Consider the following 26,254-nt stretch of genomic DNA (forward strand, 5'->3'; position numbering starts at 1 on the left):
GGCCCAGCATTTGGACAACAAGGCTCGAAGATCAAGGTCACAGGGGAAAATCAACCTTTTGAGAAAGAATTCACTTAGATGGAAATCCAATCGCAACTTCACGGGTTTTTAAGACAGTGTTCTTACATAAATTAGATTAGAACTAGTGAAAGAGAATAATACGATAATTTATATATCAATATCTTAAATGATCAGTGCCTATTAACAATTTTGTGTTAACATAATTACATTTGTTTTTTAAGATGTCACTTTTAAGGATATCATTCAGAAAACATTCTCCTTACTTCAATCAGAGTTTGATGACATCATTTAATAGTAAAACCATATGTTACGCAAGTCCTTTTGATAGCAATTGTCAAGATTCAATCAGAAAATAAGTGTCTAATAGCTATAAAAAGAAAAATAATACATGTTTATTTATTCATCAGGCAATGAATATGATTCATTAATCAAAATTATAAACATACCAGGCAACAAGAATGTTTACATGCATTTCTATCTACAATGTATAAACCAGTATATAACAGTGTTGTTACATTGTCTCACAACACACACACAGTACCTAATTAGTGTATGGACATATAATGATCACTGTAGATACTTGTACACTGTCACTGTGGTGGTGTTACGTTGTCCCACCCAGAGATTGTTGTCATCATCCACACACACACTAATGGGATAATCTATCCCTTGTTGTGATGTGAGTAGTAGAGACAAGAACTGACCGTCCTGGTCCAGAAGATCAACTGTGTTACTGAATAGATACTGTAGAATCATTAGATTTCGTGGTGGCTCAATTTTCGTGGATTTCGTGGGTACCTCTCATCCACGAATTTACATCCTCCACGAATAATATATTAGGGTTATAAAGTAATATTTCATTTTGTAGGTATAAGAAAATACACGAAATTACGTCCCCACGAACCTATAAAATTTCAGCAATCCACGAAAATTGGCCCCCACGAAAATTAATGATTCCACAGTATGTATCACACACCAGGATGTGACCGAGTACATCAGTACATATTCCATAGGGATTAAACCCTAACCTCTGACCTGTGTAGGAGAACCTGTGTCGTCCTGATTTATCCACCACCACTGCAGCATATTTGTTATTTTCTGATACACAGACATCACCATTGATGTTTTCTGTGATGTAGTGCGGCAGCTCATACAGTTCCTGTCCTTTGTTGTCTCTCTGTATGTTCTGTATTTCTGTCCCTGTCTTGTTGTACCTGGTGACTTTACCCTCTGTATCCTTTATCATCCCCACCAGTATGTCCCCGTTGATGTGGGAGCAATGTAAACTAAGTGGTTCCCAGTCTCCTGTTTTATTGAATTCAGTTATTATATTATCCGATGTTATTCTATTGATGACTTTGTTTTGTTTGTCTGTATAGATCAGATCCCCGTCCTGTGTGACTGTGTGGCAGCCTTCGGATCTGATACCACTGGTTTGTTTCTTCTGTAGCTGATTCCCCTGTAGATCTGTTTGGACAAGGTTACCATTCATATCACTGACCCAGAGTCTGCCTGATTTACCTAGTGATATATGATATACATTGCAAACACCTGGTACTTTGTACTCCCTGACCTTGGTGACGGAGGAAGATAGAGACAGTGTATGTTTCATGTCAGATTTCTCCCTGTCTTGTTTTCTCTGTTTCCCTGTAGGTTTCAACTGTGTAGAGGCAGTCACCATGGGCTTTACTTTTCTGTTCTGTGGTTTGGTGTCGGGAACAGTTATTCTACCCAGCAGTTTAGCGATATTTTCCTTGTTGTGTTGACCAGCAGTAAATACGGGTGGGACAGGCTTGGATGTCTCTGGTATTGGTTGCATCATTAGGTATTTTGATTTGAGAGCAAATGTTAATTGTCCGATGTTTGAAGGAGATAAATAACCAAAAAACGTCTTAATTAAATCATTGAGATAGTTAATGTAGTCATCTATTTTTTGACTTTGACCGCTTAAAGTTTCCAATAATGACTGTTCTATTTTGTCAACATGATTTATTTTATCTAACGTGACTGTGTCTACCAACTTTTTCACAGACTCAGCTTCAGCCTTCATGGATGTTCTTATGTCTTCAATTGTCCTCTTTATTTCTTTGACATCTTCAGCAATTTCCGTTTTCAAATCTTGAGAAGTAGGCTCAAAATAGCTTCGAATTTTGGCAACTTCTACGTGACAAAGTAAAAAATTTTCAGCAAAGACAATTTCTAGATCGGTAAACAGATGACCACGATGTTCTTTTGTGGTTGTACATTTAGAACAAATGGGAATCTGGCATTCCTCACAGAAAAGATCTATGTGTTTTGATGGGTGGATCTTGCATTTCTCTAAAGGAATTTGATGTTTGCGTTGTTTATAAGGGACCACTTCGTGTTTTTCGGTTTTCTTATTATTCTGATGTTCATCTCTACATTGTTCACACATTGGTTGGTGACAGTCATTGCAGTAAAACTGGCAGTTCTTCTTACAGTCTTCAGTGCCACACACCAAATAATGCTGAGCGTCGGGTGGTATTGGGGATTCAGATAATGCCATCTGAAATTAGAAAATTTTAATATACCGGTATATACAATTTAATAAGGTAAATAGCTTCACTTTACAAATCCACTAAAACTTATCAAGACAATGAAACACGTTACAGCGTTTATTACTCAGGTCATACAAATATCAATACTACTATATCAAAACAATAGACCCGAATTTTGGCCTTTAATACCGGAAGAGTAATGTCTTTAGTTTTATATATATTAAACATCATTTGTACTTGAAGATTGCCAATTTGTTTTAATTTTCTCAATTCAGCTTTGATAATTAATAATCAACGAAATTTCCTTAAAAAATCCCTGAAATCATCTGGATTTGTTTGGATTTAACAATCTTGCGTTTGCGCAATACATTCACGCTAACGGAATCTTTAGTTTATGTTTCCATAATATCATATTTTCATGAATAAACTCAGAAACGATAATACAAATACGTGTAAAATTTCATAGGAAATTTGCTATAATTATATATTCTGTTCATCTATATCTTATGAGAGCAATTATAAAATAACAAATATACCTATAAACTGAGTAATTACTTTTGTCTTCGTGATGGCAATTTGATTCCATGGAAAAATATGTTTTATCGTTAAAATGATCAATTTCCTACGGACCCGGTTTTACGATAGAATGCGTTCCGTGTATTGTCTCTGTAGCAAAGAAATTTCGCAACTTTACGTTTAATGAAAAAGTGTTGAGTTTTTCGATTACTAGTATATGGATTAAATTTTGAAAGATATTTACAGACTCAAAAAGGTTTATTACAATTAATTTGACTGTTATTTTCAATGCAACTTCATTAATTTTTTTTTTAAAAATCGTTTCGGAGCGATTCTGCAATTTTCTGCTACATTAAGGATATATGGGAGGCAATCCAACTGTTGCAAGGGCCAAATTCCCGAGACAAGACACAGTTAGATTATTCTAACAAATGAAAGTGTAGTGAACTTCATAGCATTATTTTAGGCTAATAGCTTTGTTATGTAAATGTCAACAATATGGTGTGTCGATGTATCTATTTCGTAAATGTCCGATATGTAATGTCAACCCGTGCAGGCACGGGTCAAAGTCTCGTTTGTAAATAAAAATGTTGGCCGTTTACTTTTCTTTCACCAGAAACTGTTATAGAATAACACATATCTTTAAAAATGCAAAAGGAATGGAATAATAAAGCTAGATAACTTTATCATGTCTCTAAAAATGGTCACTACTTTCGGTTCAATAATAAGGACAAGCCCTTGTTGACTTATCATCTAGATTACGGTTAGGAATATGTAAAATGTTGAACCGTCATGAGATATATTAGATAGTTAGTTTTCTCACAATTTCAGACAAAATTGTTCTAATTAACTTACCACCTTCGACTTGCAATGCCTGTATGATATGCACGATATCTTTTTCGTACGACAGAGACAGAGGACCAGTCTACAAACCACCTGTGTTCTGTACAGAGGTATAATAGTAACGTATTATTGGATTTAAGAACCTTGATAAGAACCTCGATCTGATTGGTTGCCTACTACGCCTCCATAGTTAAGCGAGTCATTGGCTAATGATTTTCCTTGTTTAACTTTACTATAGTCGCCTTGCACGCTTGATAATCAGATTTCTACATTTTTAAATGATAAGAAAACAATTATTCCTTAATTTATTTTAAAAGCACGGATTTTTCTTCTAAATTTCAATATATATTATGCTGTCTCAATGTACCAGAATGTGCAACACTACATTTTGGCCATATTGATTCAAGAGCCTTAAATACTTTACATACGCTATATCTAAGAACCTTGTTATGTCTTTACTGACCATGTCTAAGAACGATAATTTTATACTGACCATATCTAAGAACCTAGCTTGTCTACTCTATACTGGCCGTACCTAAGAACCTTGTCTTCTCTATACTAACAATATCTTAGAATCTTGCCCTGTTTATACTGACCATATCTAAGAACATTGTCTACTTTATACTAGCCATATCTAAGAACCTTGTCCTGTTTATACTGACCATATCTAAGAACCTTGTCTACTCTATAATAACCATATCTAAGAACCTCGTCTTCAGTATACTAATAATATCTAAGAACCTTGCCCTGTTTATACTGACCATATCTAAGAACCTTGTCGACTTTATACTGGCCATATCTAAGAACCTCGACTACTTTATATAAACCTTATCTAAGAACCTTGTCTTCTCTACACTGACCATATCTAAGAACCTTGTCCTGTTAATACTGACCATATCTAAGAACTTTGTCTACTTTATACCAACCATATCTAAGAAACTCGTATTCAGTATACAAACCATATCTAAGACCCTTGTTTACTCTATACATACCATATCTAAACTCTTTGTCCTGTTTAAACTAATCATATCTTAGAACATTGGCTACTCTATACAAACCCTATCTAAGAACCTTGTTTTCTCTATACTGGCCGTACATAAGAACCTTGTCTCATTATATAAACCATATCTTAGAACCTTGTCTTCTCTACACTGACCATATCTAAGAACATTGTCCTGTTTATACTGACCATATCTAAAAACCTTGTCTACTCTATATAAAACATATCTAAGAACCTTGTCCTGTTTATACTGACGATATCTAAGAATCTTGCCCTGTTTATACTGACAATATCTAAGAACCTTGTCTACTTTTTACTAGCCAATAAACTGGCAAATAATTTCACAATAGTTTTTAATAACTGCAGGTCTGTGGATCCTGGTCTGAAACTGAATTCGGATGGACGACCTGATCCTCCATCCGAATTTTTTATTTCAGATCGGGAAACTACAGACCTGCAGCTAAACTATAGCTTATAGCATGTGAATAAAAGTAAAATACTTTTGTATGTGTTTTAGCTTAAACTACAGAGCTTTACATGTAGAACCTTTGATTTATATTTGAATATTAGAATAAATATTCCTGTGTAAAGATTAAGCTCCTTCTCACCTTCTTTGAGGACCTTAGTGGAGTAACCACGGCCGCTGAGTAGGCAGACTGTATCGCCATCTTGGACATCCTCCTGGCCTTAAAACAGATATAAATGTTCATATGAACAATTATCCTTCGACAAAAAGGTTCACATGATCAACTACGCATTTATCGATTTATTAAGTATTTATGTCACGTTGCATATTTTTAATTTACCGGGCGGCAGGAAATACAAAATTTACATATTGTTAATTTTGAATTTACTCCCAACTGGTAAATTCGAAATTTACATCAAGACGATTAATTCAGGAATATATGATCGGTTTATATACATGCATGCATATAAGTATAATCACCTCTGACGTTATTCGCTTCTCAGCCAGAAATGTTTTGATGGTCAGCTCTGACAACGCCCGTGCCTAAAGAGAGAACATGTATATAAAGAAATTACACAGAAAAAAATTAAAACTCGTAGATTTATTTGTAATTTGGATACTGTATTTCAACAAAAGGTGGGCCCTTTTTTCAGTACCTCTTCCCTGAGAATTATCTCCCCAGACACGGCACTAAAACTGGACAGGGCCTGTAAACCACGTGACTACGAAATATTCAATTGCAACTTCTCGGGCTTTTCCGGCAAGCTCGGAAAAACACCTCAAATGTATTACCTAGGCGTCCATGACACCCCCTTTTTGTAAAACTTGATATAAATTCAACACATTTTAAGATCTGTTGAAATGTGAGTTCGACTTCATTAAAGTCAATGATATACCCTAAAATATACAACAGGAACGACATACAATGCTGTCTAGCCGATATCTATTTTACTGGGAAGCGACTCTATTTTGTATAAAATTCTAACATCCGGTGATGTTAATACATTCGAGGTGTTTTTCCGAGCTTGCCGGAAAGGCCCGAGAAATTGCGATTGCGAATTATTGAATGTTCAGATTTGTTTTGATATTTCTTTTAATAACAAGAATACATTGCTGAGAATGTTTACAGTCAGTTCAAGCATATCTTTTACAACTTACAACATAGCATATCATAGTACTGAAATCTCATAGCATAACATTGCAATCTCATAGCATAGCATTGGAATCTCATACCATAGCATACAATCTCATAGAATTGCATTCGTCATATCATACCATAGCATTCCATAGCATAGCATTCAACATGATTTTTACTGGGTTTAAATGGTTTTATTTGGAAGAATAAACGCTCACATTGTAGAGTAGTGGTTAATTTTGGCTTTTTATCATTTAACTTCCAAATGTGTAGAACTCTTCTGTGTATGGAGGCGTTTTTGTTCAAATCTCATAGCATACCATATCATTAAGCCCTTCATGTCAATTTCTCATAGTATAGCAAACAAATCTCATAGCAATGCATTGAAATCTCATAGCATATCAATGAAATTGCATACTACAGCATAGCATAAATTTGTAAACGATATGCATGAAATGACTGTACAAATTAATTCGTAATATTGAATCAATGACATGATGAAAATATAATCAAATAAATCTGGTTAATCTGATTACAATTAATTATCACCATATCGCCTGGTCAAGTTCTTTGTCGTTTCCTTCCTCCTCGTCATCACTGTCACCATCGCTGTCATGGTCCAACATCATCGATATCCTGGAACATCTAAAAGAAAAAAAGGCGCACATTTCCAAAACAGTGTAAACGAGGGACTCGGTATCTCCAAATCACTGGTATGTTGAAATTTATAACATATGAATTTAAGTTAATAGAGGAATAAAGAAATGATAATAAAGAACACAATTAGTTATTACACATCAATAATTAACAATTCAGCAAAATGATAAACTTATAATTACCTTGGGTTCGGAATATTTCTCGAAATGGTCCCATGTTGCATCTGTTTGTATAAATCCGGGTGCCATTATTTCGATTTTCGGGGGCATGTTCTGTGTCCCTAGGGACTCTATTTTTATCTTTTGGAACAGGTCATGGGCACCTCAGTCCTGTGGGCATTTGCTCGGCCTCTGTGTGGGCGCAGTTGTCCCTCTTCTGTGAGTGCATGATGTGCGTCTGTGGGCATGATATGTGCCTCTGTGGACACGTGCTGTGCCTCTGAAGGCACGAACTGAGCCTCGGTGGACATGGAATATGCCTCTGTAAACATAATTGCTTTGTTTCTTATATAGTGCCATAAAAATGACATTATCATAATTTTAAAACATATGTTTAACAATAGTTGGAAATATCGTAGAATATTTTCATTTCAAGTCAATTCAGATCCAGTTCAACCCCCCCCCTTTATCCATTAAATTCGCCGCCCCAATATGAAATACCTTCCAACGACTCCCCTGTGTTTGAAATTTCGTGAAGGGGGTGGGTGGGCCCAGATTTCTCTATCTATCTAGATACAGATATAACTAAATATATATTAAGTAATTTTTTTAAGAAATTTGATTTAAAACACTATCTATTCAGAACTCTAGAATGTAAACTATTATTTTTCAATTTTTACAATAAAACATATGGATCTTAAAATGCATATATCCCTATCGTGAAATCTAAGAAAACCGTGTCGATCGGACTAAAGCATTGATTGCATTGCCTTTATCATGCAAGGATCTAGGATATAGTCAACGCGGGCGGGGAGGGGGATTTGTGTGCAAGGGGGGGGGGTGTCAAGTCGATGCTAATTTTCGGCAATTTTGAAACATCTTGATATCTGAATTTATATGGGGAGGAGCAAGGGTCCCCACACCCAACTTTATCCATGCATGACCCTAACGCAAAGCATTAATAAAATCAGTCATTGAAATACAAATTGGGCTCTAATTATATCCATCTTCATGCAGGCTGTTTAAAATAACAGTCAAACGCTGCATTGCTTTTAATGACATCATAATAGAAACATCGGATCCCATAGATTTTTTTGGTCTAATTTTAAAAACCAAATAAACAACATGGATTACATACACAGATCCAGAATATTTTTCAAGGGGGGGGGGGGGGGTTCGAGGTATACTTTTGTTTGCAAAAAGGGGGGGGGGATTGAGACATATTTTTTGTGTGCGAGTGGTGGGGGGGGGGGGGTGTGAAGACAAACACAAACCCTGCCGCCCCCCCCCCAACCTTTCTAGTCTAGATCCGCTTATGGGTTATGAGGGAGCATTATATAAATAGTGCCTGTTTGTGATGGTAACAGTTGAAATTAACACCCCGAGATAACCATTGTCAACTGACGCGAAGCGGAGGTTGCATTATAATTTAATATTATAATTTTTATATTGCTTTTATATAGAAATGACGGAAATTCTACAGCGAACCGTACGCGCATAATTTACGCGCATGTAACAAATCGTCGTGTTACCCGTTGCTAAGTGTGCTGTTAACGCTGAGGGTAATAGAACGGATTATCAACTGCGTCTAAATCAATCAGATTTCAGTATTTAACGTGAAAGTATAAAAAAATACATTACTGTATGTTTATGCATTTGTGTCTAATTTCAATCAAATATTTCTGATAACTGTCACTACCTCTTTGGGGTCGGGAGGGGTGTTAAAACAATTTAATGAAATGACAACATGAAACCACTTAACCTTAGCTTTGTTGAAATTTAAATTAGACATTCATATTAAAAAAAAATAGGACATCTAATAAATTACAACATGTCTTTGATCCTTAAGTTAAGGGTCATGAAAACGTTTGAACTGAAAACTCGGTTCTTGAAATAGACATCAAAGTCAGATACTATGTATCTTTTACTAGTTTTAATCTGACTTATCATATGCACTTAAAACTGTACAACGTACAATATCTAGAATAAAACAATAAAATATTGACACAAATTATTGTCTGCAATGTTTATAACTTGTATATACCTATGTTAAATAATATACACTATATATTAACAATGTAAATAAGAAATTAAAGCAAGATTTTAGATGATTGACGTGTAGTTTTCATGGATGTAATTCTTTTTGACACAGATTGATGTGTAGAAAGAGAGAAATACATGTATAACTTATAAAAATCTTCTTTTGTTATAACTAAAAGCATATCAACATTTCAGTTAGTTACTAAAAAATATGAGTGTCACAGCAGTCAACAATAATAAGTTCATGGCGTTTTCCTGCTAACATTTTCTAAGAACTAGGTACGGTATATGCCAAAAATGGCCCTATCTCTAAATCAAACGATATTTTACTAAAAGGTAGACATTAATATGTAACTTCATTAAACAGAACAGTTTTGATAATTTCTTCATAATTGTTGTGTGTGCCACTGCTCAAATAGTGTGTCATTTTAGTCAGGTTATAATGACGTCGCATTTAACATCGTAACGTTATACACGTAAGCAATGAAATTCATATGAATCACATTACATGTATAATGGTAACTTTAAATACGACGGTAAGTTGTATAATGGCCATTATTATATACACATAATTATTAACATATATATTCACAGTAAATAAAAAGTCCAATATCTCGTGTGTTTCTGGAAAGTTCAAATTATAGTGCTCCATTTTTAAATTAATGTTAACACATCTGCCTTTACAATTCCGTTACATCATTTATACTGTCTCTTTTGAAAGGGTTGATATTTATAAAAAAAATAGAATAATGATATTGTAAATTATTACAGTCTTTAACAATTAAACATAATCTGATTAATTTCCTTATTTCAATTTGAATCCAAACTAGTTTCGTTAGGATTAAGGCTCGCAGTGTAGTTTAAAAATACGAAATCGGGATTTTCTTGAAAAAGGTAACAGCTTTGTTTTTGTTATTGGGTGTTTGCGTCTTCGCATTCTCTAGCATCAACGATGAGTTTTGTTTGAGATATAAATGCCTAAAATCGTTGAGTATAAATGCATTTATGCCATAAACAATCCCTTTGTCTTTTTTCATCGTGCACTTTTCGCTCATATTCAGAATTGTTGTGTCCCCTGTAATGAGACATGGAAAGAGAAAATAAAAAGCGTCGCCGTAATCAATTAACTTAAACGTTTTATTTATTTATTTATCTATTTTTTTTTTGGTTATTTCCGAAAGGCAAACAAAGCTGCGATAAGTAATTACCGTTGATATTTCTATATAATTTAAATCAACACTTACCTGCGGGAACTTTCTTTTTCATTACAACTATTTTAAAAACAATGGTTTTTTGTAATTAACAACCAAACCTCAAATTAAAGCCAGTAGCTAAATACTGTTAATTATATCTTTATGGTAAATACTCAAATCTGTATGGTTTAGACGCAGTTGATAATCCGTTCTATTACCCTCAGCGTTAGCAACACGCTTGGCAACGGGTAACACAACGAATCGTTACATGCGCGTATAAATTATGTGCGTACGGTTCGCCGTAGAATTCATGTCATTTCTGTTATAAAAGTAGTAAAATTTTCTCTAAAATGAAGTCTATCAGTATATTAAAATAAAAAGTGCCTGTTTGGGAGGGTAACAGTTGAAACTGACTCCCCTCGAACACCATTGTCAACCTCGTTTTGCGTCGACAATAGTTTTCTCGGGTGTCTATTTCAACTGTTACTCTCACAAACAGGCACTTTTTGTATAACATTCCTAATGAAACTCGAGGAATTAATTTTTGCGTAAAATCACAAGAAGCACATATCGCGGGTTTTAAAATCTCGCTTTTAATTTTCGGACAGATGTAAACTAATTGAAACTATGATAAAAGTTTGGTGTTCGCGATTTTATATTTTTGCGATTTGATTCAAAGCAGTGGAGTCGCGGAATGAAGTACACACGTAAAATAAAGAATATACAGTATGTGACATAAAATGTTTGGTCGGTTATAACAGCGAGTACATAGCATGTAGAATCATAACGAAAGACATACATATAGCTTACCCTTTTTATAACACTTACCGTTATCAAAACTATATAAAGACATGATTACAGACATTTGTTCTTTATTCAAGAGAATAATATAAAGTTTCATATATTTAGAATGAGTTTAAATATTTTCTTTCTTTATTACTTCCATGTGATGTACAATTTTTACTGCGCGCCGTATAATATTTTAGGTATCATTTGTTCCAAGAAAGAAACAAACTATTGCATTTAATTTAGTTTTTGATAAATGATAGTCATTTTACTCTCAAATGTGCAATACATTGATATGAAATACTTTTAAATCTTTATAATTAACCATGAATAATGCACACTGTGGTTTAATCAATCCCTCCAACTAAACAGTTTCGATCCACGTGTTTCACCTGTCAATCAAATCAGTCTGCGAGCTCCACCATGTGCTCTTCCATTTTCGTTCAATTGTTTTTCATTTCAAGAAAAATGCGTCAAACAATGACGACGTATTTTGTAGTATTTGTGATGTTTGATGTCATGATTGCACTGCCTCTGTGAAGTTTAATTCTTACTTATACTACGTTATTTGTTAAGCCTTGTGGTCTGACACTGCTTTATTTCTTGATATGCATACATATAGTATATATACTAGTAGACTAGTAAGAAACTGAAAAATAAAAATAAACATACATTTAGAAAGGTTACAATGTGTTTCTAATCCTTTTATGACATATTTGACAACTGTTCATTTTATAAGTATGAAACATTTATGAGTCAAATCTAGCATGACGTTGACTATAATATTTGCTGTACAACCTTACTGAAAATGTTGCTATACAAAGGTTGCTTTGAGTATACAGAAATTGACTAGATAATTGTTACATGAGTAAGATGATAATACTGACAACAAGTCGTACATAAAATATTCGATTGACTATGTAAGACGCGGGAAACCAAATGTGAACCCTAACTCTGTAGCTAACATCCGTTACTAAATTTAGACTAAGATACAAATCACTGAAATCACGTTATGCACAATTAAACACATTTTACAAAAAAGCTACACCGTTATGACACTCGGAATATAACACAGATCAAAGAAAAACAGTAATAGTGCAAGACTTACTCTATGCGGGACTATAACAGCATAAAATATATGCAAATTGGAGTGGGCGCCATGCCGTGTAGAACATTACAAATACGGAAATGTTACTAAAATGCAAAATGGTAACGGATTCAATCCGGAATTGAAATTTCTGAAAAATAAAGGGGAACAACTCTATGTTGTAACAATACACTCCCCGTCTGATTTTATCACCCTAAAAAAAAAAAAAACCTTACAATGAAGAAAAAAATTTTCACAGTAAACACTACTTGTATGTAGCAAACAAATGTATAAACTGAACATTATTTTCACACAAAAAACAAGTTTCTGTTGTATAGTTCACACTGTCAGCAATGAAATCACTTCCGTCGCCGGTCTGATGTAAAGGCATGGCTTTCCATCCTTAAGAATACGCACTTCGATTTTACGTACCAGACCATCAGAGTTACTCGGGAATATGCGGTTCACGACACCAACTGGCCAATCAGTACGTGCACTTTCTTTGTCGTGGAGTAAAACAACATCTCCTTCTTTAAGGTTGTCTGTCGAAACTAGCCACTTCTGACGAGGCTGCAGGGTGGAAAGGAACTCGCTTTTCCAGCGCTTCCAGAAGGTATTTGCCATGACCTGGACCATTTTCCACTGACTGCGGTACATGTCTTTCACATCAAGATCTTTAAATTCAGTAGGTACTTCCTGGGTCTTTTGTGTCAGCAGCATCTGCGGTGATAGGATGAATGGTGCTTCAACATCACTGGATACAGGTACTAATGGTCTTGAATTCATTATAGCCATGACCTCTGCCATAAAGGTCGTCAACACCTCATGTGTCAGTTTCCCGTGTTTGGTATCCATAAGCATTGCGTCAAGGATGCGACGCGCAATGCCGATCATCCTTTCCCAACTGCCGCCAAAATGTGATGCATGCGGAGGATTAAACTTCCAGACAATGCGCTTGTCCTCCAGAAATGCCCTCATTCTGCTGTCTTCGACATTCACTATGTTCATGTTTAACTCTGAAGCAGCCCCCACAAAGTTTGTTCCTCTATCTGATCTAAATTCTGAAACTGCACCACGCATTGCAATGAACCGTCTCATGGCGTTAATGAATGAGGAAGAGGTCATTTCCTCAATGACCTCAATGTGGACCGCTCTGCTGTACAGACAAGTGAATAATACAGCCCAGCGTTTTGAATGTGCGCTGCCCCCTCTTGTACGTCTTGTGATGATAGTCCAGGGTCCAAACACATCTACCCCTACAAAGGTGAAGGGTGGTGACTTTGTGAGTCGGTCTTTAGGAAGATCTGCCATCTTCTGATTAAGTGGCTTTCCTCTCATCTTGCGGCACGTAACACAATGATGAATGATAGATGACACTAGGCGTTTCCCTCCAGTAATCCATAGTCCTTCACTCCTTATAGCACCTTCTGTAAGATGACGCCCTTGATGGTAAATTTTCTCATGATGATGGCGAACTAATAGCCGAGCGATATGACTCTGGCCAGGTATCAGGATAGGTGTCTTTTCACAGACAGGTAAGTCACATAAATTGATACGTCCACCAACTCGCAGCAAGCCATCATCTAGGTATGGAGACAAAGCTAGAATTGTGCTGTCTCTTGGCAGTGGTCTACCAGCATGTAATGCATTTATTTCTTTCTGATAAAACTGTTTTTGAGTCTCTTTGATGATCAACAATTCTGAATCTAGACGAGATATTTCATTTCCTTTCTTACTGAGTCTTCTCTTGATAAGTGTTATGGCACGCACTAGACTCGACCAACTCCCAAAGCGGTTAAAGCGAGAAATGCCTAAAGTTGACTTGGATGATATGGTCTTTAGAGTCACTATCTCTGCCCGTATCTCTGTATCTTTATCTGGATCTACCAAAAAGAACTTCTCATTATTGGGATTTCTTAAGTTTCCTCTGAGGAAGTCTGGCCCATTTAACCATAAACTATCACAAAGTTGTTCTGGCAAAAGTCCACGAGTTCCCTGGTCCGCCGGGTTTTCTTCTGTAGCTACATAATTCCACTGATGTGGAGAGGAACTCTTTCGTATCCTGGATACACGGTTGCATACATAAACATAGAACCGTCTGCGTTCATTGGATAGATACCCCAGTACCACTTTGCTGTCAGAGTAATACTTGATGTCCTCTAAAGGAAGGTCGAGCTCCCTAGATAGCATCTCCCCAAGCTCTACAGCTAGGACTGCCGCACAAAGCTCCAATCTTGGAATCGTATGTCCACTTTTTGGTGCAACTTTACATTTCCCAAATACGAAACCTACGGATATCTTCTCTGAAGTCACACCCCGAAGGTAGGCACAGGCACTCACTGCCTTTTCAGAGGCATCGCAAAAGATGTGAAGTGTCTTGTGGACGCACATTTGGTATGATACAGAAAGTAGCCACCGTGGAATATGCACACCATTAAGTCTTTTGAGTTGTTCTAACCAAAGTTTCCATGCACCCATGATAGTTGTAGGTAAGGGATCATCCCAACTTTCAATCCCAGTGAAAGCTTGTCTCATGATGAATCGTCCATTTAGAATAATGGGCGCAATGAAGCCGAGTGGATCAAATAAACCATTTACAGTTGACAGCAATCCTCTCTTGGTGAATGGCTTCAGCTCCTCCGAGGCTTTGTAGATGAAGGTATCTGTTGCAAGGTCCCAACTCAAACCTAAGCTGTGGTGTATAGGCAGATCATCTCGATCTAGATCAAGCTGTTCCATGGATTTTGCTAGATCTGCAGTTGAAAACTGTTGCATGACTTCTTCACTATTCGATGCAATCTTGTGGAGTTTCAAATTTCCACCTTCCAGGAGTGTCTTCTGTGTTTGCTTTAGAACATTAACTGCTTCACTCACACTGGGAAATGATGCCAAACCATCATCAACGTAAAAATTTCTGGTAACAAACTGTTTCACCACTTCACTACAGTCATCTCTTACACAACGTCGAAGGCCGTATGTGGCAACTGCTGGGGAGGGTCTGTTGCCAAACACATGAACGCACATTCGGTACTCTAGAAGTTCTTGCGCTGGGTCGTTGTTCTGATGCCAGAAGAAACGGAGGTAATCTCGGTGAGGTTCTGCCACACGAAAACAGAAAAACATTTGCTGAATGTCTGCAATCACGGCTATGGGCTCCTTCCTGAATCTCATGAGCACTCCATCAAGACGATTCATTAAGTCTGGTCCCAACATCAACACATCATTCAAGGAAATGCCATCGTGTTTGCAGGAAGAGTCGAATACCACTCGTATTTTGTCCTTCTTCTTAGGGTGGTACACCCCAAATATGGGCAAGTACCAGCACTCCTGTCCGGGTTGAACAGGAGGCGCAATCTCGGCATGACCAGAGTCAAAGATGCCCTGCATGAAACTCACAAAGTGTTCTTGTTTTGTTGTGTTCCGACGAAGGCTCCCTTGAAGCATGAGTGCTCGTTTCAATGCCATTGATCTGTTGTTTGGCAAGATTTCTCTGGTTTCCCGGAAAGGTAGCGGAGCAGTCCAATTTCCGGTTGAATTTTTGGTGAAGGCTTTATCCATCAGTTCAATGAATTGGTTATCTTCAATAGATTGTCCTAAATCATTGTCGTTTGCTTGGCGTCTGAAAATGGGATCATCATCTAATTTTAGTGATATATTGTATTCACATTTGTCAAATACACTAACTCTGCCACTTTGATGCACAGTCGTCTTCAAGACGTTCACACTAGCAGGTGGATGGAGGTTTCCAAGACAAACGTTTCCGATGAGAACCCATCCCAGGGCTAGCTTCTGGGCAAAAGGAGTTCCTCGTGGTCCTGTACGTTGATCTTCAATGTGGTGAGCCTCTGGTAGATCTCGACCAATCAACAGTAGAACTTGTGCTGTTTGGTTAAGCGGAGGAATATCTACCCCACTAAGGTGTGAATGAAATTTAACAATATCTGGTGTTGGAATTTCACTTTCCTCCTCTGGAATTTGTTCGCACTCTGTAACCCGTGGCAGCAGTAATCTACAGGAACCATTGTTTGACTCCACCACTAGTCCAGAAGCCTGCCTCCCACTTCGTTGAAAGGTGCCGGCACATGACTTCAACGAGTATGTTGTAACTGAAGACATTGGAATATCTAAAGCATCAAACAATTCAGTTCTGGCAAGTGTATGGGTACTCTGATCGTCTATCAATGCGTATACACTCAGTGATTTTTCAGGCTGATTCACGGGATATACTCTGACTAGAATAGTCTTGGAACAAGACCTCCCTGTAAAGTCTTTGCCACACAGTTCTGTACAACATGAACTCAGGTTAGTCCTGGATTCCTCCCCGTCATAATGTGATCTGGGTGTACAGTCTGACTTGTTGGATTCCTCCCCGCCATAATGTGACCTACGTGTAACACCTGGTCTCTTGGTGGACATGTCACTGACGTGTAGTGCTGCAGGATGATTTCTGTTTCCACAAATATCACATTTCACAAATGCACTACAACCTGTATAAGTGTGTGTGGTTGAATCACAACATTTAAAACAGAAGTTGTAGTCTTTCAGAAGTTTCTTACGTTCGTTAAGAGTCAGCTTTTGGAATGTCTTACACTGATTGAGCTTATGCCGGGACACGTGTAAAAAACAGTTGTTTCCCATGTTGATATTGGAATCTTCTTGCGATGTGTTTACAGCTGTTTTCTTCACCTGAACATTGTTTTTCTTAAAAGAGTCTCTGTGTCGGAAATCATTCACAAAGTTTGAACGATTTGAACAGTTGGTACTGGTTTCGCATGTTGCTTGATAATTAAAGCTGGGATCATTCCGGATACGGCTCATTTCAGTCACGAATTGTACAAGGTAGGTAAATGGTGGGTATGTCACCCCGTTTTGTAAATTGTAATTGGTTGCACGTGTCGTCCACTTCTCCTGCAAGTTAATTGGAAGTTTTGCAACAATTGGGCGCATGCCAGTGGACGAATCTAGATATGCAAGGGATCGGTTGAGGGTAGGATCCTCCATCCGCAGCTGCACTTCACTTAACAAATCTGCCAATTCAAATAGTTTCTTGCTGTCCTTACCGGTCAATTTTGGGAATTCTGACAATCTTGATTTTATAGATGATTCAAGTAGGACTGGGCTTCCATATCGGTCATCCAAGCGACTCCACAACTTCTCTAGAGCTTTCTGTGGGTTGTTTAGATTAGCAGTTCGTATGCTCACAGCATGTTTTCTAGAGTCAGGTCCCAGGTAGTGGATCAGTAAATTCAGTTCTTCTCTTGGATTGGCATTCAATTCTTGGGTAAGTACCTCAAAGCTATCCTTCCATGACTGATAAGTTTCAGGACGATCATCAAAGGTGACCAATGACCAACGCAGAAGATCTTTCTTATTCATGTAGTTAGCAAACTCGCTGAGTAATGCAGGTTGTGGTGCTTCCGGCTGTGAAGGTTGTGATGGCTGCGATGATGCTGGTTGTGATGATTTTACTTGTGATAGTTTCGGCTGTGCAGGGCTACTGTGGTTTGTTGGCTGAAAGGTAGGAGCATATGCGTTTAACAAACTTGTGATTGGTGGTCGAGTTGGTTCTGTGGATGGCCTAACTTGATCTTCACGCTTAGTACACGTCTTAGTAGTTGCACCAGTCTTGGTGTCAGTGTGCTGTTGTACACTGAACACAGGAGGAACACTTCCTGTTTGTGTGTCGGTATTGTTAGAACGCTGTTGTACACTGAACACAGGAGGAACACTTCCTGTTTGTGTGTCGGTATTGTTAGAACGCTGTTGTACACTGAACACAGGAGGAACACTTCCTGTTTGTGTGTCGGTGTTGTCATTCTCCATAAGTTGAGAACAAAAGTATTTGGTGAGAATATCACTGTTGTTGTTATCATCACACACGGAGTCTTCATCCCAGAGATCTAATTCCTCTTTCATTCCAAGGTACTCCGCATCGGCTACAGCAGCTTCTTTTCTGACTGACAGAACGTCCATCTTTGCCTTTAACATAGCTTCTTGTTCTGCAAACATAAGTTTTACTTTGGCTGCTTCTCGCTTAGCTCGTTGTCGTCCGAGGAGAGATGCCACACTTGATGACTTGCTTGAAGATCTTGCAGATTTAAAGCTGTTGGATTTTGTTTTTGGTTCGCGAACTCTGTGAACACTATCCATTTTCTTAACAAATTGTTCTACACGTTGAGCATATGTGGCTTTAATGAGCGTAAGACCTGCCTGTTCGCGTGCACTGTCGTCTGTGTTGTGTCTGATGAGGAAGTTCAGAAAATCAGAACTTAAATTTTCATATGTCTTATAGACTTCAAATAAACGTTTTGATAGTAGTTCAATATCTGTTTCCTCACATATAGTTGTGTTAAGTAAACTGTCAAGATCTTTTCCAACTCTTGTTAGTTTTGCTGATAGATGGTCCACTCGAGACTGATAAAACATCAATCCTTTTTCGGACAAGGTTCTGTGTTCTCTTGTTGTCACCCCTTCACATGTGTCTGTAAGCTCTTGCTCTTGCTCCATGGACTGTGGAGTGGACATGGTAGGTGTTAAGTCATCCTCTGTTGGCTGTGACATTATGCTGAATTGCACCAGATTTCTTACTGTTAAGCCTTGTGGTCTGACACTGCTTTATTTCTTGATATGCATACATATAGTATATATACTAGTAGACTAGTAAGAAACTGAAAAATAAAAATAAACATACATTTAGAAAGGTTACAATGTGTTTCTAATCCTTTTATGACATATTTGACAACTGTTCATTTTATAAGTATGAAACATTTATGAGTCAAATCTAGCATGACGTTGACTATAATATTTGCTGTACAACCTTACTGAAAATGTTGCTATACAAAGGTTGCTTTGAGTATACAGAAATTGACTAGATAATTGTTACATGAGTAAGATGATAATACTGACAACAAGTCGTACATAAAATATTCGATTGACTATGTAAGACGCGGGAAACCAAATGTGAACCCTAACTCTGTAGCTAACATCCGTTACTAAATTTAGACTAAGATACAAATCACTGAAATCACGTTATGCACAATTAAACACATTTTACAAAAAAGCTACACCGTTATGACACTCGGAATATAACACAGATCAAAGAAAAACAGTAATAGTGCAAGACTTACTCTATGCGGGACTATAACAGCATAAAATATATGCAAATTGGAGTGGGCGCCATGCCGTGTAGAACATTACAAATACGGAAATGTTACTAAAATGCAAAATGGTAACGGATTCAATCCGGAATTGAAATTTCTGAAAAATAAAGGGGAACAACTCTATGTTGTAACAATACATTATTTGAAAGAAACTCTCTCTCTCTCTCTCTTTCTCTCTCTCTCTCTCATGTTTGTAAGCTTGTACAAACAATACAGAAGTAATACAGTCTTGTTTGCATGGATTTTATGTATTTTAAATACTAATGGTAAGTATAAAGCTTTCAACACATGATCGAGTATACGTTTGTAGACTATCATCGGCTTCATCGGTACAAATATTATTTTTACAGCGCACATATAAGAACATAAAGTAAATGAACCTGTGCTTGCAAAAATTATATTCACTGATGCAGAAAAATAGTAAAAATGACAAAAAAAAGAAAATATTTGACTGTAAATTTAACGCACGACGTGATCGCGGCAAGGTGTGAATGCCTCAGTATAGGACCTTTATGTGATTATCATCAATTACTTGTCAGCTGAATTAATTTAAGCATTTAAGATGTGTCATGTAAACTTATTTTAAATATTTTATTGTATATCACAGTCTACATCAGCAACCTTTTGTTTGATGAAGTCGGGAGTCCACTCACAATGTCGAGTAAAAAAAATCGCTAAGCCTAATTTCTTTCACTTACGACCCGCCTTATTAAAAGAATGTGACGTCATGTAAACAAACTTGTTTTGTAAATGCGTTTGAAATGCTTCAAATGAAATTTACTGATATTTTCTGAGTGAATGGATCATTCACCGAACATCTCTATAAAAATACGGGACTTATTGTTGAAGTAATGATGTTTTCTTGTGTTGTGTACACAAATAGGAATATTATGCGGTGGAAAAAAGTGCTACTTTGTTACCGAAGCTAAGGCCTTTCGAGAGCTCGATAGCTTCACTATCGATATACTTCATATGGCGAATATATATCTTGTTTTTAATAATTTGCCATATCGAAGAATCGTTTCAAGAAGCTCAAAGTATGTAGTGTAAATGAGGAAAATTATACAAAAGTTACAAGTACGGGGAAAACAAAAGGAAAACATCAGTCAACAGTATACGGTAGGCCTAAATACAGTTGACGGTAGACCTATAGTGAAAACAAGAATGACCACCTCCTATATATTCATTATCATGATAATAATTTATCAGAACTTATTAAAGATATTATTTTTTGTAATGAAAGCTACTGAAGATAAATTTATCTTATCTTGTCTGATTGTCGTCAACGATAATTAATTATACGGCGTATATAATCGCGTCTACCCGACTGAAACCACCACTAAAACTCGTCACAAGACGGGAAATTTAACTATCAGCGCAGGCCTCGAGCAAAATGTAATTATGTTTAAATCTTTTCTCTTTTTAATTATATTTCAATGAATCATGTTTCGTTTTGCTCGAGGCCTGCGCTCTATATACATTTTCAAATTTTATAGTAAAAATTGCCTTGAATATGTTAATTTCCGGTAAACATCGTGCATTTAGCGGATGCTGGTGTTGCTTAGCAACGCTTTGAACGATTATTTTTATGGATTTATAGCTTACACTTGACATCATATTCGTAATTATGCATTTATTTACTTTTCATAAACAACTTGAAAAATGTTGGAATTTTAGGCATTTATACCATTACAACCGTACCTAGTTCTTAAGCTTTTATCTAAAAATGTGTAATGTGGTAAGCATTCTTTTTTTATACAAATTTAACACCACCAGCACAGTCTGTGTGATCACAGAGTAAAATTTCCTGAAACAATTAAAATTGAATTTTTAACAAATATAAATAAAAAAATACAACTATGGATATACATTTCTGTAAAAAGTTGATCTAGGTGCTTGTGGATTTTTGATCTTCCACTTCTCGTCCAAAACATTCAAATTTTAATCAACCCTTAAAGAAATGGCATAGTCCTATGCGTTTCCCTAACCTTTAAATTTCAAGTCCTACATCTCTTCAATCATCAAACTCTATCTCTGTGTGTCATTACATATTTGATCTACCTTTGTATGAATGGATAGTTTGAACAAACCTGTACATATAATATAAATAAATATGTCTCTTTGATAGAAATCTGAAAAAAAATAAAGAATCACTATTTCTGCTGCAGATTTAGCGGCATCTTAGTTAGCTTCCATATTGTCTATGTTTACAGCTAGCCAGTCATTCACTTTGTTGTACAAACAGGGATAGTAAATGTCAAGCAGAAATATTTATCTCAGCATTTTAAGGACAAACAGAGTTGTCCCTCTTTAGCCTCACCCAGACTGTTTGTTTCTGTGAACTACTCCTTCAGATGACGCAACACCATCTTGTAAAAACAGGAATATAAAATAAAGTTTGTTAATGAAAATAAAAGTCCAAGAATTATTTAACATCTCTCTCTCTCTCTCTCTCTCTCTCTCTCTCTCTCTCTCATAAACACAGTTATTATTAATTAGTAATGAAATCTACATGTAGACTGATCAAAACATGAATATTAATAACGGTCTGAACAATGCACATGCTAACTTTTCAGTTGTAATTTTTTATGATAAACTTCCCAATTAAATACATGTACGTATTGAAGCTTTCATGAATGTTAAAATTTTGTCAATTTAAAACGATGAATTTGACAATGTTTGCAAGTTTTAATCTATCAAGAAAATATTTTTATAATACGAGAAATGTGCATCTTAAATGTGAAACTTTAAATTGAAGGCTAATGTGCCATTCATCTATGAGCAAGTAGTCAAAATCCAGACAATTCAGACATTCAGGTCAACTAAAAATTATTATGGTCAACTTCTAGAACAAGAATGGCATCATCAAAATTGAGTCAAATTTTCACAAAATATTTTTTTTTACTATTCAGGGGACGGTAATTTTCTTGTCCTGATTTACTGGAACTGTTCGGCCTCCACTTTGATGATGATTCGTCATCTTTGGCGATGCCCAGAGCGACACTTGTCAAACGATAAATATCGCTAATAAAAGCTGTTGTTTTATTGTGTTCATTTGATGTATTGTATTTTTTTTTTAATATTCAATAAGATTTAGAATACAGGCACTTGCGAGGATCCAGTATAATTTTTAAAAGGAGTTGGGAAGGAGGTGTTGGGGGGGGGGGGTGGTCCGCAAGGTATTTGAGGCTGCATGCCGACATACTAGATCCGCGCATGCAGGCATAATACTATTGAACCTATGTATATATAACGCTCTACTTCCATGTACAAGCACTGAACGCGTGTTTAATCCATAAAAAACATTATTTTTAAATAAAGTGTATAGTGCTTTGATTATATATATTTCTAAAAAGTCTATCAAACTTCCATCAACAAGAAATCGGTGTCATGATTTTTCATAGAGTTTTTCAAGTGATAGAAGGTGAAGGTATACTATTAACTTCCTTTTCACTTATTCCTTATTTTTTAATCTAATTTTTACATAGTCACGGGAAAGGAAAAGTGGGGTGCAAACTCCATGTTAATTAATTTTTTTGTATGAACGTTAAGGAAAATCTTTCCTACGCAAAAAAAGTCCCCCCCCCCCCCGATGCTACGTGCGTTTACTGTTAAATCTTGCATCACATACATTTACACTTTTGTTTACACACATCTATAGCACGCGTATCAAAATGACAATGGGTCCCTTTCATGCAAATAAATGACTATTTATTCAAGGTAAGAGGTCATACAACCAGGAAGTAAATTACACAAGTCTCGTATTCTCTCATTCCAATCTCATGATCAGGGCGTCATCCACCCGATTATGGCTGAAATAACTTAAAGGTCACATTGATATGCACGGTAAGTTACAACAAGTTTATTGATGTCTAATGATGTTAAAACGTTGACATATGTATACATACATTCGCTTGCCTAAATATTGGATTTCGTTTACGAGTATTAATTTGATCAACAATGGACAATATTTACTGAACCGAAAGTAGCGGCCTTTTTCAACCATAGGGACTTGCATTTTCTCGAACTAGCCCTCATTGACCCATATATTCGCCCATTTTTTGTTGTTGTTTTTACAAAAATTGTATACTTTTAATCAATTGTATATTTAATTAATACATAACTGTATACTATAAACCAAATGACCTGTGTCAGAAACTAACCGTGCAACCGTCAAACGCAACACAATTGCAGGAGAAGTTTCCCTAGAGAAAAAACCTCTGGATCCACGCATGATTAAGTGCCTTGCTATAAATAAAATATATTAAATTGCTGTTCAGCACCAGATATATATATACATGTACCTAGCCAGAAAAGAAAAGTTGGTAATGAATGAATAAATAAATGCCTTAACTTCCTTTTAATTGATTGCACTTTCCTAATTTCAGATGGCATTATCTGAATCACAAATCCCACCTGACGCCCAGCATTACTTGGTGTGTGGCACTGAAGACTGTGAGAGGAATTGTCAGTTTTACTGCAATGACTGTCACCAACCAATGTGTGAACAATGCCGAGATGAACATCAGAAAAATAGAAAAACCAAGAACCATGAAGTGGTCCCTTATAAACAACGCAAACGACAACTTCCAGTGGAGAAATGCAAGATCCACCCCACAAAAGAAATAGTTATTCTCTGCGAGGAATGTCAAATTCCTCTTTGTTACAAATGTACAACCACAAAAGAACATCGCGGTCATATGTTTACCGATCTAGAAATGGTCTTTGACGAAAAGGTTTCGCTATGTCAAGATGAAATTGCCAAAATTAGAAATTATTTCGAACCAACTTCTCAAGATTTGAAAAAGGATATTGCTGGTGATGTCAGAGAAATAAAGAAGATCCTGGAAGGTTTAAGAACATCCATGAAGGCTGAAGCTGAGGTTGTGAAAAAGCTGGTAGACACAGTCACATCAGATAAAATAGAACAAGCCGACAAAATAGAACAGTCATTATTACAAACATTAAACGGCCAAAATCAAAATATTGATGAATATATCAGCTATCTCAATGATTTAATCAAAACATTTTATGGTTGCCTATCCCCTTCAAACATAGAACAATTAACATTTGCTCTCAATTCAGAAAATCTGATCATAAGGCCCATACCAGAGACATCCAAACCAGTCCTACCCGTATTTACTGCTGGTCAATACAGCAAGGAAGATGTTGCCAAACTACTGGGTAAAATAACTGTTCCTAACATTAAACCAGAGAACAGAAAAATAAAGCCAATGGAGACTGTCTCTACACAGTTGAAACCTACAGGGAAACAGAGAAAACAAGACAAAGATAAATCTGACGTGAAACAAACACTGTCTCTGTCTTCCTCTGTCACCAAGGTCAGGGAGTACACAGTACCATGTGTTGATGAGGTATATCATATATCACTGGGTAAATCAGGCAGACTCTGGGTCAGTGATGGTAGTAGTAGCCTTGTCCAAACAGATCTACAGGGGAATCAGCTACAGAAGATACAAACCAGTGGTGGATCAGGAAGCTACCGGCACACAGTCACACAGGACGGGGATCTGATTTATACAGACAAAGACAACAAAGTCATCAATAGGATAACACCAGATAATACAATCGCTGAATGCATTAAAATAAGAGACTGGGTACCACTCAGTATACACTCCTCTCACATCAATGGGGACATACTGGTAGGGATGTGGAAGGTTGGAGAGGGTAAAGTCACCAGGTACAACAAGACAGGGACAGAAATACAGAACATACAGAGAGACAACAAAGGTCAGGATCTGTATAGTGATCCACGCTACATCACAGAAAACATCAATGGTGATGTCTGTGTATCAGACTGTGGCAAACAAGCTGTAGTGGTGGTGGATAAATCAGGACAACACAGGTTCTCCTACACAGGTCAGAGGTCATGGTTTTGTCCCTTTGGAATATGCACTGATGTACTCGGTCACATCCTGGTGTGTGATATTAACAGTGACACAGTTCATCTCCTTGATCAGGACGGTCAGTTCTTGTCTCTACTACTCACACCACAACAAGAAGTAAAGTGTCCCCGTGGTGTGTATGTGGATGATGAGAACAATCTCTGGGTGGGACAACGTTACACCAACAAAGTATCAGTGTACAAGTATCTACAGTGATCAATACATATCCATACAATAATTATGTGCTGTGTGTGTATGTTGTGAGACAATGTAACAACAACACTGTGATAGTGTACAATGACTGGTATCTACAGTGTACGTTGGAGTACATATCATCCATGTAAACCTGTGTATGTTAATTCGAAAATATATAGAATAATTTCATTGCTGAAGAGTTAACTATTAAATTTACAGGTATTAACACTCTTCGTTTTTAGTTAGTAGTTTATGGTATTGTTATTTTAATTGGTGCAATAGGTTTATTAAAATACATTAACTTTTTTTAAAACACACATTCACATCTATTTGATCAGCATAGATTTGCTACATTCAGAATCTTTAAATAGAGATCTATCAAATATTTAAATCGTATGTTAATAGATGTACCCCCTTCACACTGCTTTTAAAAATTTTAATTCTTGTCAATTGTTAAAACCCAATTTTTTTTCTATAAATCCGTGTTGGAAATAAGAAGGTGCCAATTTTAAAACTTGTCGATAAAAAGAAATCATATATTGATCTGAATAATATCGGAAATCTCTTGTATC

At 36.5% G+C, this 26,254-nt stretch overlaps 3 protein-coding genes across 3 annotated transcripts; 1 reads left to right on the plus strand and 2 right to left on the minus strand.

The window, feature by feature from the left end:
* Positions 1-588: 588 nt before the first annotated feature.
* On the minus strand, positions 589-5,589 carry LOC105337819 (uncharacterized). Its single transcript, XM_066083340.1, has 3 exons — positions 5,508-5,589; positions 964-2,548; positions 589-746 (listed from the first exon to the last, which is right to left on the minus strand). The coding sequence occupies exons 1-3, from the start codon at positions 5,574-5,576 to the stop codon at positions 589-591; spliced, it is 1,812 nt and encodes a 603-aa protein (XP_065939412.1). The 5' UTR covers positions 5,577-5,589.
* Positions 5,590-12,760: 7,171 nt separating this feature from the next.
* LOC136275059 (uncharacterized) lies at positions 12,761-18,982 on the minus strand. Its single transcript, XM_066083341.1, has one exon. The coding sequence runs from the start codon at positions 18,980-18,982 to the stop codon at positions 12,761-12,763; it is 6,222 nt and encodes a 2,073-aa protein (XP_065939413.1).
* Positions 18,983-23,324: 4,342 nt separating this feature from the next.
* Positions 23,325-25,995, plus strand: LOC136269553 (uncharacterized). The gene is made up of 2 exons (XM_066082343.1): positions 23,325-23,427; positions 23,970-25,995. Exon 2 carries the CDS (start codon positions 23,970-23,972, stop codon positions 25,701-25,703), a length of 1,734 nt encoding a protein of 577 aa, XP_065938415.1. The 5' UTR covers positions 23,325-23,427; the 3' UTR covers positions 25,704-25,995.
* Positions 25,996-26,254: the final 259 nt, after the last annotated feature.

Source organism: Magallana gigas, chromosome 4, assembly GCF_963853765.1.
Source record: "Magallana gigas chromosome 4, xbMagGiga1.1, whole genome shotgun sequence".
In the NCBI taxonomy this organism is placed as follows: Eukaryota; Metazoa; Mollusca; class Bivalvia; order Ostreida; family Ostreidae; genus Magallana; species Magallana gigas.

Coding starts and splice junctions, on each gene's coding strand:
- LOC105337819 (XM_066083340.1), bottom strand. CDS start 5,576: ATGTCCAAGATGGCGATACAGTCTGCCTACTCAGCGGCCGTGGTTACT. Junction 2,549..5,507: donor CACTAAGGTCCTCAAAGAAG/GTGAGAAGGAGC, acceptor TTCTAATTTCAG/ATGGCATTATCTGAATCCCC. Junction 747..963: donor CTGTGGAATCATTAATTTTC/GTGGGGGCCAAT, acceptor TCAGTAACACAG/TTGATCTTCTGGACCAGGAC.
- LOC136275059 (XM_066083341.1), bottom strand. CDS start 18,982: ATGTCACAGCCAACAGAGGATGACTTAACACCTACCATGTCCACTCCA.
- LOC136269553 (XM_066082343.1), top strand. CDS start 23,970: ATGGCATTATCTGAATCACAAATCCCACCTGACGCCCAGCATTACTTG.